The 17487-nt window shown below is 44.2% G+C and overlaps 1 protein-coding gene across 2 annotated transcripts in view; it reads right to left on the bottom strand.

Moving 5' to 3' along the window:
• Window positions 1-17487, bottom strand: part of ITPR1 (inositol 1,4,5-trisphosphate receptor type 1) — a 170947-nt gene that overhangs the window by 44050 nt on the left and 109410 nt on the right. For both annotated transcript variants that reach the window (XM_057422996.1, XM_057422997.1), the window contains 2 exons: window positions 2126-2306; window positions 1251-1504 (listed from right to left, as the gene is read on the bottom strand). In XM_057422996.1, coding sequence (XP_057278979.1) covers window positions 1251-1504; window positions 2126-2306 — 435 coding nt within the window. The remainder of the gene's footprint in view (window positions 1-1250; window positions 1505-2125; window positions 2307-17487) is intronic.

Below are 17487 nucleotides of genomic sequence, written 5' to 3'. Positions count from 1 at the left end.
GGGGCATTCCAGTTCAGTGGAAGTGATTTGGCAGGTCTGAAAAGCACTCATGCAGGGTCCTACACTTCTGGCGCGCTGTATAACAATATGCAATCAAGGCAATTATCCCTCCTTTATAATGGCATTTAGTACATTGTACTGCATCTCACTAGCTCCTTGCTTGCCTTCAATTCTAATCCAGTGGTAGTGGTTATGCTGAATAAAAATCACGTTAAATGCTGTCCATTTGTAAGCAAAAGTCTTATCTCCTGCGGAGGCATGCGCTAGAGAAGATTACCAACATACAAGATCTGCGCTCACTGTTTTAAATTATACAAACACATCCCAGATTATCACAGGACTGCTGAGGTTGGAAGGGATCTTTGGAAACTCCAATCCCGCTCACCCTGCCATGAGGCATCATCGAGCGGAGTCTGTCTCCGTCCTCTTCACGTCCCCTTATCAAGTATTTGTACACACAGGTGAGATATCCCAAGCTTTTTCCTCTCCTGCCTGACCTCTCCCAGCTCTCTCCGTCTCTCCTTGCCCATCAGATGCTCTGGTCCCTTAGCTACCTACAGTTTGTGAAGGCTGGTCTTAATCAGAAGAGAGCAAGGAGACCAGCATTCAGCAGCAGACCCATGGCTCTCCATAGTCTCCTTCTGCTGTGGGTATAACCTAAAACCTTCTTGCTGCCCTTCATGTCCCTCACCAGATTCAACTCCAGCTGAGGCTTTTCTGACACCACCACCATTTGTTCAACTCTGTGCACATGAACAGATCCATGAAAACCCGGGAGAAGCTGCTCACTGGAAAGCAGTGTGATTCCTGTTCAATTCTAACTCAAATCTAACTTAGGCAATTCTGGAAGACACACAGCTTCCAGAATAGGTCTGGAATGCCTACTGCTGCTGGAACCAAAGTCCCAACACTCTTTATTTTTCCATATGACTTCTTTTATTTTCCTTCCCCTGTCAAAAGTAGATCAGTAACTTAACAGCAGAACACTTGCTTGAAGTATGTACTTTTAAAAAGCCACGTCAGGTGTTCATCCCACCATCTTTTACATATATTGAAAATACCACTGAACATTGGATAACTGGACTTCCCTGTATTTGCCCCTCAAGATATAAATACTCTTTTTTTTCTGGCTAAAGAAAATAGTTGGTCATGTATCAATTTAAAAAGACACAGGATTAATGAGACTGATGGGAACTGCGGTGACTGCATGAAGCGACACGAGCACGGCGGCTCAAGGAGCCAGACTGTACCTGCAAATCCCGATTGTGGTTTTCACAGAGCAGCTGCAAGAACCGGAGGATGGGTTGCATTATTGAGATCACAGCACTCATCTCCAGGTCATCTTTGCTCTTGTCTGCTGCAGACTGTGCTCCTTCTCCTGCCGAATAATGGTCATCAGGATCAGCCTCCCTCCGGTAAGTGTTGTAAGCCTTTTTTGTAGCTGCAGAGGCCTCCAGTAACTGATCCCGTACTTCCTCGGTAATTTGGCTCATCGGTTCTCTCACTACAACACACAAGAACAGCTCTTCCTTAGGCAAAATGAATAAAGGGGACCAGAAAAATCTATTCACACATTTCCCGCTAGTTTCACACGCAGGCCAGCTATTCATCACCAGTTCTTTTTGTAAGTATGTTTAGTGTGATGTGAGGGTCTTGAGTTTAGAAGGGTATCATGTCACATTCTTTGCACCTTTTATGCGAACCACATTAAAGTTACAAATTCTGGTATTAATTGGTTAGGGTGCACACATCTAGAACTATCAGGAGTTACAATAAAAGGACCTGCTATCAAAGAAAAAATAGGATTTCTCCACTTATTGTTAGAGAAGGCACTGACCACAACCCACAGTCCAGGGTCATTACTATGGATCAGATTTGAGCAGCTTGTCACGATAGACAAGGCGGCAGAGTCTCATCTCAAATACTTTTCATCATTTCAATAGCACAATCTCACAAATGGATGAAGAGGGGATGAAGCTCTTGAAATCCTGAGCCAGGGCACCACTGATCTCTGAACTTTGTTCTGTGGGATCAGAGATCAGAGCATTATTGCAGCAACTGAATTGAGTTCAAAACACAGCATTTTACTCCCTCGTCACTTCAGAAACGAACAAGCAGGGATTACCTCTTTTCCTGTTCGGTACATCTCGGTCTGACTCTTCATCTTTCTTTTTATTTCCTAAGTCACTAGTGTTGACTGTGACAGTAGCCTTGATTTCTTGCTGTGCCACTTTCATGCGATCATAAAAAACCTTAAAGAACTTTTCAGATTTCTTATCTTCTGTCAGTCGGCAGAAAAATGAATGCTACAAGGGAAAATGAAAAAGGTTGGGTATCTTCATACGCAGGTTGGAATACAGATTATTTCACCTTTCTGCACTGCATGATATCCTGAAGGACTGGGAGGTTAATTAGTTTTCAGTAAACTGAAACCTAGAGCAATGGAAACTTGTATTTTATTGTTAAGGAAGCCCAAGTGTCTCAGCTACATTAACTCCCTTATTATCAACTTGCAAATACATTTTTAAGGAGAAGCAAGCACAATAAATCACGCCAGCTCCAATACATCTAGGCAGCACACTCTCAACAACATAATTAAGGTAAGTACAATGAATTAAGGTAACGACAATGGAATGATCTATAATTTGATTCTCAGTTCAGAAAAGCATGTGAGCAAAATACAGAGGAAAAAGAACTGTCCTGCCTTCCTGCCCTCAAATCTAAGGGACTGTGACTCATAACACGCCATAGTCAATGTTAATCACAGTCCAAAACCGCACAAACAGGGCAATGTAGTGATGGACATTTTGTGCTAAGTTTCCAGTGCCCCGTCTGTAGCAGACCTCTTAAAGCTTCTTTTAATTCCTATTCTAATACATCTTTAAGTGATAGAAAAGCTCAAAGCACCAACCACTTCTAAGAAGGTTTATTAGAGTTATTCTGCCCATATGTGCGCAGAGGCAGAAAGTTCTTCCTAAAATTGAGGAGAATACAAATCATGTACAGGTCAAAAAGAAGCCAACACAGCGAGTGATCAGACGATTCTTGATGAAACCAATATGCTGTTACATAAATCAGGACCAGAGCTTAAACACGACTGAAGGATGAACTTGTAAGTGGGTCACCTTATGCAGAGTATTATGAAATTAGTTAGCATTCTGCAGCAGCTCACGATCCAACAGCTTTACATGATGAATAGGAATGAAGCTTGATTTATTGAAAAAAACAAATTAAAATGGGAATAGCAATATATCCTGTCTGCTTTCCTGCGAAGCCGAGTGCACAAGGCTGTCTCTGGTACGCCTGCCTTTGATCACTCCCAAGCAGCTGCAGTCAGAACTGCACTGAATGACTTTGAAACACTAATAAAGTTGCATCTTTGATTACAGACAGCAGAAGAGCACTACTGTTTAAAGAAGCTGGTCAATATTCACATGAGATATCCCTCCCACCACGGCAACACCTTCTACCTGCCCAGAGTATCTCAGGTAAAGTCTTAAAAGAGTTCCTTCTTACTTCTACTGGTTAGCAGAGAGGAGGAAGAGGAGAAGGACCTAACATGGACATCGCACCTCTGCACAGCCAGCCACACTGGTACCTCCTCCTGACATCCACTTATACAGTCCAGTAAATCAGACATATCAGGGCACTGGAAGAGGTGCCTTCTTCTGAAAGACATTGCTACAGAAACACTGCTGGGCCTTGTGACGTGACACAAGATAATATGGGTGCCCAATTCATTTAGTAGTATTTAGTAGTATCATTTAGTCATTATTCTCTAATTCAATGCTTTATATAAAGAATGTTTATATTTTCTTATAAACTATAACCAAATAAAAACATCCTTTGTCTGAATGACAGTTTACTTATCCAGATATTTATTTTTCAGTTCCAAACTGGTTCTTTCACCTGACCAGACCTAATGGACAGAATGCTATCAAACTACAATCATAACCCAGAGACATGTTAACATAGTTTCCCTGAGCTGCTGACCAACAACCAAACCCATGGCTGGGTTATCTGGACAGCCAACACATCAAAGCACAGTCTGTTACATGGTAGCTACAAGTACAGATGGAGGAATGCATCTAAGTTGTATCTTGAAAATTTTACTCTACCAGGTCTATGAAATGAGGATACCTGTAATAGTATTTTACAGCTAGACCAGTGTAACCCATCAGTTCTAGAAAGGGTAACCCTCTTCTGAAACAATACCATGGTTTGCTCATCAGGTGAGCAGTAGTTCTCACCTGGCTGCACATCTCAAGAGCCTGGTACAGGAGGAGTTTCCCTGTAATGAAGCAGTGGTGAAGGAAAAGAGTTTTTTTAGATGAACCACACTGAAGAAATACCTCGTATGCGAGTAATTGTTAGGTGCTGACAGGCTTGATTTCTGTCGTCTTTTCAGGCTTCTTTAACTGACTTTCCACTGCACTTCAGAGAAAAAAAACCCAAATGAAACGAACATTTCCAGTAAAGCTTTCTCGTACGTGCTCTGCATACATTCAATGGTTGTCACAAAAGGATTGTTTCAGTTGAGGTCAGCATGCCTAACACCTTCACACATATGAATGTACCACATGCCAGCTATCAAAGATACTGTATTTTAAGAGGTGTGATCTTGCACGTTGCACTTGAGCAGGTAACTGGTGGTGATAATTATGACAGAAGTCCTAAAATTTCTTTACAGATATAGCCCTAAAGAAAAAAAAAAGACAAAAATCTCCCTTTTAAGAATGGAAACTGAGTGGCCATTTTAGAATACCGTATGCTAGGATCCTGGCTTGCACATAAACATTGAACAAGCAGGACTGCTGAAAGAGCAAGCATGCCAAGAGAGCAGCTTGCAACAAGGAGAACAGCAAACCTCTACACTCGTACATGGTTTTGAAGAACAGTGCTTCTAACGTACCACTGACACAGCAGCACTTGACATGAGCCATCCTTTTGAGGGGACCCTAACCCACAAGCAAAGTGTCATGCAGCAAGATGGAGTGCTGCCCTCAATGTGTACCAGGCAGAGAAGCCCAAGCTGGCTTTTCATCTCCAGACAGACCCTGCCGATTCAGCCACCACCGAGCTGAGACTTGAAATCTAGAAACTCACAGTAAGGCAGGGAATGGTGACCCCTGACATACCAGTACATGGACTGTACCTGGCTGTCCCAGTATGAGGTACCAAAGGAAATGATACCCAAAAGAAAAGTGAAGATATGAGCTTCATCTTGTCCTCAAGATTATGGTGGTGGACCAATTGCCTGCTCTTGTTAGAGAATGAATGTTAAAATCATGCAGCATGAAACTGTATTTTATTTCAACTGTTTTGTTAATGACTGTTATTACTGCCATCAAACAAGAGACATCACATGACACACAAGATCATGAGGTTTGCTTTATGCATGCCAGGTTCAGCAGGCAGCTTTACAACTACACCTATCTCAGTGACACACAATGTATCTCCAGAGCACAGCAAGCAGCTGATTAAAATGAAAAGACTCCTCTGATGCGAGAATATCAGCGATAACGTGATTGCAATTAATTACACAGCCACAGAATGAAAGAAACTCAAAAACATCCACGCATGACATGCACAGGCTTCTAACGTGACAGCCACGCTCACCACATGCAGGACACCATGCTCAGTTCTCAACCCTTTTTAAAGACAGAACAACCACCACCTACACAAACTCATTCAAAACTAACGTGGGGCAATGGAAAGAGCTTTGTTAAGACACAAAAGGGGAAAATCTTCTTGCATAAAGTTTACAAGTTCAAACTCTTGCAGTGGCTGGAGAATATATCTATTTTTGTGGTGCACTGTTTCCATACAGGTAGGAAGCACTAGGCAAGAAGCAGTATGCTGCTTATTTTACAGGCATATACATGAAGCCTTATGATAAGCCTGAATTTGTTTTGAGGGGATGGAAGAACAACCACCCAGCATGGGCACTGCATACCTGCAAAGCGAGCAACAATCTGGAGATTCCTTCTCCAGACACCAGAAGTGGTTTATTAAAATACCACAGAGTAAAACAACTAATAACACCAGGTACCAGGAAACATATGGAATAACCTCCTCTTCCTTCTCCTCTCCATCACCCAACTCTGCTCCTAAAGAAATCCAACCAGACACCTCATGCATGGCAAAATACACCCCTTACACCTTTTCCCCTCCATCACACTGCTTCTGAGCCAAAGGATGATGGTAAGGAAGTACCATTACCATACCATCTATGACTTAATTTCCCTGGTCCATGCAAAACATATTGCAGAAGAGAAGCTGTGAACCAAGTGACAAATTTCACTAGAAAATAAATTGAAGACCAAGTTCAAACTGTAGCACATTGATCACTACAGCCTGGCCGGCCCTCGAGCACCATCACCTCTTCGCTCTCACTAACTACACCCAAAGCTGTGTTTAAGTAATGTATCTTCTTCAGAAAAGCACCCTAATCTTTCTTCAGAAGGCATCAGAGATGATAAACCAGGTCTGTCTGGAGTCTGTTCCAGTGATTAATAACGATTAGAAACATGTAATTGAGCTCCTTAGTATGTCACTAACTTTCAGTCACCGATTTTATTTTTTAAATGTCTCTTCTGCAGTTATCTCCAGGAAGTTGGCATCCTCTCCCTTTCCAATTATTTACATACACTGTTCAATGCGTACCTACCTTGTTTGCTAATTTGAATATACTATTTTTGCTTGCTGTTAATTCAAATTCATGTACTTTTCTGTGGCTATTAGTTTTTGGCACGTTCTTAAATATTGCAGATCATGAGAAATGCAGATTGCAGAATCACATTAAAAAAAGATAATAAAAAATCAGCAAGGCATGGGCACATTTCCACTTCACCTCTTCTCCCTTCCTGCCTTGCCTTCTGAGACCTTTGACATATACAATGTACATAATATACATAGTTTCTGATGATGAGTGGAAGAGAAGGTCAGCCTAAGTACCCAGCAGTTCAGGGCAGTGGGATTATAGAGGCAGAAGAACCCCACAGCATGGACAAATGCTCCTCACCATGTCTCATGCACCAGCAAATCGGTGGCAAACTTCTTTTTAACCAGGAGGGCTGTCATCTGCCCTTGGGAGAGTGAAGCCATAAACCGCAGCAGAACAACACCTTTATGTAAGGTGTACAGGGTGCAGACCCAGCTAACTAATCATAGAATCACAGCATGGTTTGGGTTGAAGAGACCTTTAAAGGAACTCCAGTTCCAACCCGCTGCCATGGGTAGGGACACCTTCCACTAGAGCAGCTTGCTCCAAGCCCCATCCAACCTGGCCTTGAACACTGCCAGGGATGGGGCAGCCACAGCTTCTCTGGGCACCCTGTGCCAGCGCCTCAGCACCCTCAACAGGGGAGTTTTTCCCTAATCTCTTCTGTCAGTTTAAAGCCATTCCCCCTTGTCCTGTCCCTGCGTACCCTTGTCAAGTCCCTCTCCATATTTTGCTGTCCCCCTTTAGGTACCGGAAGACTGTTATAAGGTGTCTCCTGAGCCTTCTCTTTCCCCAGGCTGAATAATCCACTACACATTTAACTATCCTACAATAAATTTAACAATGAGTGAGTCTACACCCAGCGTAGGATTGTTAAATGGGGGTGTAAGGAGTGGGGGAAGAGAGGAACCAGCTGAAAGCAGCTTATTCTTAGCTCTTGCCTTTGAAAAGCTTATCCAGCATTGCCTCTGTGTGCTGTCACCTTTATCGGGAACAGCCTCCCCTACACTGTTACCTGTTAGCTGCATCTGCCCTGAAGTCACAACTGTTTTCCCAACCGAGAAAAGAAACAACCATTCACTTGTTTTGCATCAAAAAAGCTTCACTTCCTACCCCAGACTCTGTAATTACAGGTTGGACGGTATGCCCTGAGTGATCGCGTTGTGAGAAATATAGCTAAAAACCTCTCAGCAAGCCCTGGGTTGAAGATGCATCTGCTCTGATGCGTGCTTCCTCCTGCAAGAAGGGTGGCCTGATTTTAGGCAAGCATTTGGCTGCAGAACCCAAACAGAGATTGCCATCATGCCGCAGAGGACAGAGCATTTGCTGGACCACACCCTCTGTAATTCAGGGAGCTGTTTCAACAGACCACAACCACTAAGCCCTGCCAGACCATCCCACCAGATCCCACAGAATTCCCTAGGAAAGCAAACATTTGATTTCCAATGAACGAGGGAAAGCAAAGCCCCAGCAAATACCTCACAAATTAAAGCAAACTGCTGTCATCTCCCTCCCCATTTCTCTAATGCCAGCGAACAGAAAATACCCCGTGAGCTTGACTTTGCCAGGGATATTTCGAAGAGGAAAGTCCCTCCAGATACAAGAGAAAGAGCAGCTACCTGGCTTCAGCTCAGGACATTTTATTCCAACACTAGACAGAAATTATTATGGGGATGTTAACTCGCCTGGGTTATCCGGACAGGCTGCCAGCATGAACTAATGCAAAACTTCTGTGCTACTTCATGCTTGCGGAAAGAGCCTGCCACCCCCGTATGGTTGCTTCTAGCTGGACTACTTCAAAGCAGCCACATTTTGAGGGGAACAGCACTGCTAACACAAGCACCGAATTGAGTGCAAATGCCAACCCTTTCCATTCTGCCTAAACATATTGCAAGGGCTCAAACTGCAGAGAATTCAAACCCAACTTTGCGTTCTCTCCCCCTCATTTATTTATTTTAAATATCGCCGATTCCTCTCTTTTCTTGAAATCTTTCGTATGTCCTGGCTCCCTAAAGATCCATCACTCTGGGGTGTGAGTGATAGATATCATTAGTCTTGCATAGCTTAAGGAAACGGCAGCTGAAGTATTTTGTGCTGAACATACTTCACAGTTTGAAGTAAACCCATAAGGAAAATCTGCCAGAACACCTCAATTGCCTGTTTCTTTTGCAAACTGTAAAATAAACTTTGTCCTGAAAGCAGAAGGGGGACTTCCCAGCTCTGTTTCTCACAAATAAGACAAACACTGTCTCTGCCATGGGCATCCACACACCATCCTCCAAGGCTCTGCTCTGTGCTGGAGATTCCGCCCCACCTTCCGGAGGATGTTTCTGGAGGGGTACAAGCATACACAGACTACCCCATGGAATCACTTATCCTTCCCAACCAGATTTAAGTAAAAGCAGCCGCAGAATTTCACCACTTGATTCAGGAAGAGCCTGTACAGCCTACATGTTCTCCTACTGCACCTAAAACCTTGATGCAATTTGAAGTAATTTCACAAAAAGGAAAGTAAGAATAAACCTCGCAGAGATACAGTCCCCTTGTGCCCTTCCAGAGCCAGCACAAAACCCATGGGACAGGGAAGCGGCACTGGGTGACCACCAGAAGGTGAAGGCACAGTGGGGGAACGACAGGTAGAAACGTGACTGTGGGGTTCAGGGTTTGAATCCCCCCGCAGACAGAGCAGATGGCTTCCACAGCGTGGGAGACTCCGGGGCCTGACCTGCTTTCAGCACAGAGTCTTATTTGAGTTCCTCCGGCATACATGTGGGAGCACGCACCCGCTGGGTCACTCAGTTAATCTGTGCAAGGCTCTTGCATGGCAGGAGCATGAATCCCACTTCCTTACCGAACCAGCGAGCGCTGTGTAGGTGTGAGAAACAAGGAAGTCTGCAGACTCCCCAAAAGGAAAGAAGGGGGGGGGGGGTAAGAAGTGTAAGATCTTCTTGAGAGACAGAGGAATTAAAGAAAACCATAGCAACAAGTCAGTCCACCTACCCAAACCACCCACCCACCACCAGTTTCATTTGCTGACGCACTTCAAAAACAAGCTGGCTCCTACCCGCTCTGGAAGGTGAGCAAGCCCTGAGAGCTCATTAAATTCCCTTCTCAGCCACTCTTGTATGCCTGCAGCTAGTGAGCAAGTGGGATATAAATAGAAGTTATATAACACGGCTTTGTTGATTCCTGTGCTCACCAAAAAAAAAAAAATAGGGGAAAAAAAAAAAGGCAGCCTGACCTTGTTTTTCTGAGCAGCCTCTGCCTGCTCCTGGAGGAGCCAGTCCTGCTAGGGGGCATCCTCAAAGTCTACCTTGGACCTGCTTCCCAGTGAGAGGCACAGGGAGCGTTAGCGATTTACAGCCCCACATCTTCCACCACCAGGATCACACCAAGAGGACTGGCATACGAGAGGTCTGTGGTGCCCAACAACCAGGAATGACACAAGGCTACAGAGACCAGAAGACAAGTCACACAGGTGTAGCACCTCTCCTCCTTTTTCTTCCTAATATACTGCTCAACTGCACAGATGGGTACCTCAAAATCTTAGGCTAAAACCTCCCTTTAAGCAAAAAGAATGAAAAATGTTATGATACAGGAATATTGATGGCCCAATACGCTTCACTAAGTTGCACCAGCTGCAGCTCAAGTGCTCAAGACTATCTTATCATCAGCATCTCACCTCATCCACCCTCTTCTCAATCTCACTTATGCATCTTACTGCCCTCAAAAACAATGAGATCCTCTCTGCAGGAATATCTCCTCACAGCTTCTGGCCCTGTCTCTCCATGCATTATTAGCAGGGCTTGTCTGTTTGTAGCATGGTGGTATCTAAGGGCTAAGAGAGATTGAAACCTCACTGTGCTTAATACATTATAAAACACAGGAAAGAGACAGTGTGCTCCTACGGGCTCACCATCCTGAGTCTCCTCACATGCTGCGGATCAACAAAGCATCAGTAGATGGATCTCACTGCTGACTTAATCAATAGCGCAGGGTGTGTGCCTTGTTTTGAAAGTAACTGCTATGAGGGAGAGGCTGGATTTGCAGTGGGCTTCATTTGGAGACAGCTCTCTTTCGCAGAAGGGCAAGACCTCTGCCCACAGCTGAACATGACGGTTGATGTAGGTCCTTACCAACATGTACGTTTTTATTTTAATGTCATGTTCGGAAGCAGCATACTCAGAAAATAAAAAAAAGAAAAGGTTTATTTTAACTTGAGAAAAACCTCACTAAAATGGTGAAAGCCACAGGTGATTACTTAATACATGCTGACAGCTTGCTGGTTTTGCATTACTTTCCTAAACAGGTATTATTAAAACGACATGAAGAGAGAACATCCTACAGCAAAGAATTCTGCCTGTTATAAACAAACAGCAGAAATTAAGATACTTTTTTATCAACAGCCAAAAGTTCTTGAGTACCACTTCCAAAAGTTCAGCAATCTAAAGCTATCCCTGCCTCTGAAACATTTAGCATTACGGACGATTTTGTATGCCCCAAGATACCTGCGACCATTGCAAAGTCTGTAAGGAGCAAACCTGGCTTAAAAAGCCCAAACCACAATTGCTAAAGCACTGAAGTGCTGTGTCACTGAATTACATTTATCACCAGTGCTTTTGTAACATTCTGAAAAATTTTCTTCTCATTCTAAAGGGCAATTGCAGTCATGGAGAAAAATAAAGTTTTGGCAACCCAATAGGACAGGACAAATTTAGGCCAACAGTGAAAGGGGAAAAAAATAAAGCGGGTTGACTGGCTGGTTCCAGCTTGTTGATCTTTCTAGCATCACTTATCCTTCCATTTTTGTCACAGTATGTCACAGACAACACTACAGCAAGCTGAAGGACACAGATCTCTCTGAAGGTCACTGCTCCCTCAAACCCGAGGGCTCGGCACACAGTGGCAGAAGCGAGCCCCATCTTCCCACCAGCCAGGCAGCACTCGAGTTCATCTGGCTTCTGTGCCCTTCCTGTGTGCCAGAAAGACATGCAAGAATTGGACAGCTCTGGATTGAAGTCCTTCTGTGCATCAATTCCACAATTATTTAGTAGCTGTCAATCATCATTGGACAGTCTGAAGCATGGAGATCAGCAAAGGAGAGTGTAATTCAACGTGCTGGAATTTTACTGGTAGCAATGCATGAGAAGAAACGTCAACTAAGTTCAAGTTCTTGTACAATGAAAAAACTTGAAAGACAGGATAGTTGTGTTAGCCTAGCATTTTACCTGAACCTTATTTCCTATTAAACCAGACTAATGAATAGCTGGCTGCTGTGATTTCTGATGTCTCTCTTGTTCAGAGCCCACCATGGCACTTCTGCAACAGGCAGCAAGGTACTGCACGGCCACAGCCCCTAACCCTGATGAGCACTCAAAGGAGAGGACACAACATGCATGGCTCTTCTTTGTATGCTGAAGAGCTCTGCAAGTTAAAGCAACTTGAAGCCATGCAGCTTTTTGTACAGTCACATCTCAAAGGAGCCTCACATGCGTATGGTGAGCTCCAAACCTTGGGCTCATCGCAACACTGACTTGCTCTTGCCATGCTGCAAGAGGCACAACAATCTGGTCCACCACCACAGCCTCCTCAGTGCTATCTTAAGGTGGCCCCTGGTCCTTATCACATACTCAGTAGCTGGGGGAAGGAAGGATATAGGGCAGATCCCATCATCATCCTCTGGGCAGGAGCAGCAACTCTGCTTAGATGCTTTATAGCTAGGAGCAAATCCCACTTACTCCCTGAAAAATAATCACCTTTTCCTTAGGTGCTGACTACCATCACCTTGTCCTGTGTTTGCAGCCCGCCTTGGGAAAAAATGTGGACAAAGGGGGAAAGAAGCAAGGAAGTGGGATGCAGAGCTACCACACTTGAAAGTGGTAGTTCTGCATCATGTCACTTTGGGGTAGCACTTGAAAAATGCCTGAAGCTAAACTAATGTCATCAACCTCATTTTACCTTCCCTTGCTGAAAATACCAACATGTGCGTGTGGGTAATTTGTCACGCAATCTAACTTTTGAGAAGATCCCTAATTAAGCGAGCAGACCGAAGTCTCCATAGAGAGCCAGTTATGTAAGGGACTGTACTTGCCATCAACTTCCACCGACCAAGGAAACCAAAACTCCACAGAGGTGAAGCAGAGTAACGGTGCATGTAATTTTGATTTGGCAGATGAGACACGAGCATTACAGGACAAGTCCTCAGCAATTTCCTCCTCTGTCATTCATCTGCCAGGGTTGATGTAACAGAGGAAAACTTGCCATGTTGCAGGGTGTGCAGAGAACGGACCAAGCTTCCGTCTCTTCTGAGGAGCTGTAGCTCCACATGCAGCATGCCTATCAGCAACAGCATCTGCCATGCAAGCTCTGGAGAGGAGCACCCAAGCCAGCACCCTGGGTGCCTTGTGTGGCCGGCAGCACCCCGGATGCAGGGATGCTCACCCCTCACTGTTTTGGAGGCGAGCATGGGGCTAGCATTGCATCCTCCCCTGGCTGCTCCATGCAGACCAACTGACTCCAGCTCTCCCGTAGATGCATGCTGAGGGTTATATAAATTAATGAAGGGGTTTATGTAATTTTCAGTTCAGTGAGCTGCAGCATTTGTCAAGTTAATTCGTTGTCCGGTTTTGACCCCGCAGTTCCATCTCCGCTTCTGTCTCCTTACAAATGAGGGCAGGCTTCCCACCAAAGACCAGGGCTCCTGCTGAGCAGGAGCAACGAGCTCCCTGGACCCTTTCACCCCCATTTCTATTACCAAAGAACCTGACAGCATTTCTAAGTGAATTCCAAAACCTAAAAATAATGTAGAAAAGTTTCTATCCGGAGAGCTTTAACTGGGCAAAGACCACTGTCGTCCTCCCAGAACAGTTAATTTATCACATCCACATTCACCCCTATAGCAGAACACACAGCAGCGTGGGATTCAATGTGCCATGCGCTACCAGTTTAGCCTCTTTCCTAAGGTAAACCGGGAGTATTTTTTCTTGCCCTGCTTCTCCCCCACATTAATTTTCTTAACAATGCAATAAAAATCACTCCTGCCAATTATAATAAAAAACATTTCTCGATTTGCTTTTCTGCTAGAGTTGGCAACCACCTACTTTGCCTAGCCTTAATATTGGCCCCGCATGTACCTAATGAAACAATAACACCCATTCCAGTTATCCCTTCCCAACATCACCGGGATCTGTTCTCCCACTGAAGCTCATGGGAGTTACCCGGGAACTCCCATTATTAACCATATTACAATCATCATGTGCAAGCTCCTGTGTGTCAGTACAAACCTTTTGCTTAACTTCAGGCCGAATCCGTTTCCCGTGTGAAAACCTGGAGTTAAGAAAATGCCACGCAGGGGTGACACACTTCTGGCTTTGCTGCCAAAAAGCCTTTTTACATAACCTGTCCCTATCCCACCAGTTTCCTATTGTCAAAGGCCTGTAGACAGAAGCAATTTAAGTTCAGTCAAAATTATTCAGACACAGAGCACAGAATGAGCTTGTTCAGAATACTGTAAATTAAGAGCTGCTAACAAAAAAGTTGTTAAAGGAAGATAAACTGTGTTAGACCTCAGAGACAAAGCTGGCTCAGCTGGCCACGCTGACTTTCGCGATGACAAATGTATCCGATGCAAAATGAACAGTTATTAGTCCAGAGACTCAAGATGATTCTTCCACTGGCAGTTACCGGAAAGTGCTGTAGAACTTGAGAAAATCCACTCTGCAGGTTGCAGAGGTTGTGACGCCCTACCTACCTGATCTGCAGGATCTACCAAAGGAACGCAGATTAGGGAAAGATCAGGATAAAAGACAGCAGGCAGTACGGGGTTAATTTTTGCAAGTGCATCTAATTCCCATAAGCAGATAAATTTTGCAGCGCATTTTCTAAAAATGAACTTTACAAAGTAGGAGACCATCACATTGCTGCACTCAATAAATCTTTACTGTGCTGTAGTGAAAGACAGCTTTACAAAACCCACGGGATGTGAAGCTGTGCATACTAGTGAGCACCCCACACAGCTCTCTAGTACCAGCAGTGCCCCTGAACAGCTGGGCTGCACTGAACCTTTGCATTTTCTGGGTGAGCAAATAAGCTACTTTTCCTATGTGAGGAGAAAAAAAGCTTTGTCATGTGAGTTTACTGTCTCAGGGCACCAGTTTAACTTGGACATCATTCAGCAATTACTCTGGGTGATACAGACCTGAACTCGTGATTTAACTGAAGAGCAAGCCTCCGCCTTCGCTTTGATTCACCAGCACGAAGCCAGATGTTCTCCCAGAAGTTAAGCTTTGTGGTTGGTATTTTTTTCCATTAGAGTTTTGCTTACTTGGCTTTCATGACTGAGATACTACTGAAAGATCGGAGCGCTGAGTATGTGCTGCTCTTCACCGACACTGGACTAAGTCCCCAGCGGCCCTGCCTGTGCTAAAACCAGTGCAAGTAATGCAAGGCAGCAGCAAACTCACCTCCCAGCACCAGATTAACCAATACAGAGGCAAGTCATGGAACATCTTTGTGCACTGATAAACCTTCTTTTTTCTACCAGACCACTGGATTGCTATAGCACAGAATATCCACATTACAGCTGCTCCATAGGATGCTTCCAATGAAATCTCATCTGCTCTTTGCATGCGTAAGAGCTCCAGGGTGTGTCTAAGACCTCAGAGCTTATAGCATTAGCTGTAGGCATCACAAGTTATTTGGTTCCTAAAACACTTTGTACTTACAAGCAGCCTACACCAGAGCCCCCTCCCAGCCCTTTGCTGCTGCATTAGAGCATGTACACACACGTGCACCAACTGCTGCCTGCCCAGAACATCTTCTAAAGGTAAAGACAACTGCCAAGCACTTACTCCCAAGCGGGAAAGGACAGAATATAGTTACTCTGGCTTGCAGAAGTAATGTCTATAAAGGCAAGAGTGCAACAGAAACTGGCAGGACTGTAAGGCACAGATGTGACAGTGTTACACCATTTGCTATAAGCATTCTATGCCAACAGCTCATTCCCAACCACATAGTTACTGTACAGACTCACAGATCCCAGTTAGACAGCAAATGCAAATTAAGAATCTCCCTTTTTGGTTAAAAAGTTGTCTTGGGAGATGGAGTGCAGATTTTCCTATTTGTTTTCACCAGATGAGCTCAGGAATCTGGTTTCAACACTGATTCACACACAGTGGGAAGTTACTTTACTCAGTCCATCAGTTCTAGGGCCCAGCACAAGCAAAGGATCTCTCCACATGAGACTGGTGCAGGATTTGTTTTTCCTTCCAGCATGACAGCATGGGGTTACCTGAGGCTCCCTGAAAGCCGGGAAGATGAAAGCCCAGCTTCCTTTACATTGGAGAAGAGCAGGAAATTCAAAGGAGTGACTCTCCTTAAGTAATGTTAATCCTGTCACTGCAGTTTAAGGTGACACAGGATTTTAAATGTTCAGTTCCCACTTTTGTCTTTTGCAAAGAAGCTTCACTCCAGAGCATAAACACAAGGGGGAAAAAAAGGTATAGAGACAGTGTGAGGGAGCCCCAAAACATCCCCTCTCCTCTCAAGGAAGTTTGCATGAACACGAGAGGTGCTGCTGTAGAGATCTAGCACACGTTTTAACTGTAATGATCACTTATAACTAGTCAGGATGCAGCCCCACATTCACTCAATCACATCTCACCATGTACTGCTGCCCAGAGGATACAGCTGCTCCCCTGCACATCTCTGGTCAGTTTTGAGCCAAGCCAGACCTGTTCTATGGCACTGAATCTGTTTTCACTGTCAGGCTGATTTTCTGCCAGATCAGCCCTTTAATTCAACTCATCCCACAGCTGCATAAGCTGTGCAAAGAGGGGACAAGCAGAGACAACCAGAACAGGACAGTCCATTTTGGCAATGGCCCACAATAAGATGAGATTAAGCACAATGTGGAGCGCTACCCTCAGTCTGGTCAAGTATTTCTCCCTGAAGTTGCCATGAAGGTCTAGTTAAGAATAACGTCATAAGCACAGTGGCTCTTTGCTGCTGCTGCAATACCAGAGACGGACTGTGCCTTTCCATAGCTCGGTTTTCAGAGCAGAAATAAAGGCCTGTGGAGTGGTTATATCATACTGGGGGCAGTGGGCCACATGTGTAAGTATTTTTAGTTCTATTTGCCCAATCTCTTCTGAAAATGTTAGTGTTTTATATAAAAGTGCCTAAATAAATGTTCCTAATTAGGATGCCGCATAAATGACATCAAATTATAAGCCTACATCTGTATGTGTATCAAACATTTGGATGCATCACTTCTCCAAGTGAAAGGAACAATCTGCAAAATTGACCTTCTGAAATAAACCACCAATGGTTTGGTTCAGACATGTGAAACGCATGGCACTGGGGTAGGAAGGGGTAACGCTCTGGAACAGCTCTGCATAAAGCCCATCGGCTAATACTGAAACAGACTGCAAATATAACACATGCAAAGTCAAAAGAATAAGACATGATATGTTCAATAATCTTTCTAAGCATGTTTTGCTTAGTGAGCTTTTACTTTGTTTGGAAGAACACTGTACAAGCCAGTTGCTGTATACTCATTACATACCAGGCACAATTTTCATTTAGGGAAATCAAATCCTTATTTAAAACACAGAAATGAAGGACAGGAAGAAATAGTGGTGGTCTGGAGTTCACCATACACCCTTGTGTTGAATTCCAGCCTGAAAACTAACTGCCAGTTGTAAAAGTCTCTGAGCATGTTGCAATTGCTTAAACATACTCATAAAAGTTCATCACAAACTAAT

Source organism: Pezoporus wallicus, unplaced genomic scaffold, assembly GCF_028554395.1.
Source record: "Pezoporus wallicus isolate ANWC-B61680 ecotype Strahan unplaced genomic scaffold, APGP_CSIRO_Pwel_v1 contig_7073, whole genome shotgun sequence".
NCBI lineage: Eukaryota > Metazoa > Chordata > Aves > Psittaciformes > Psittacidae > Pezoporus > Pezoporus wallicus.
This window is presented reverse-complemented; position numbering and strand designations above follow the sequence as displayed.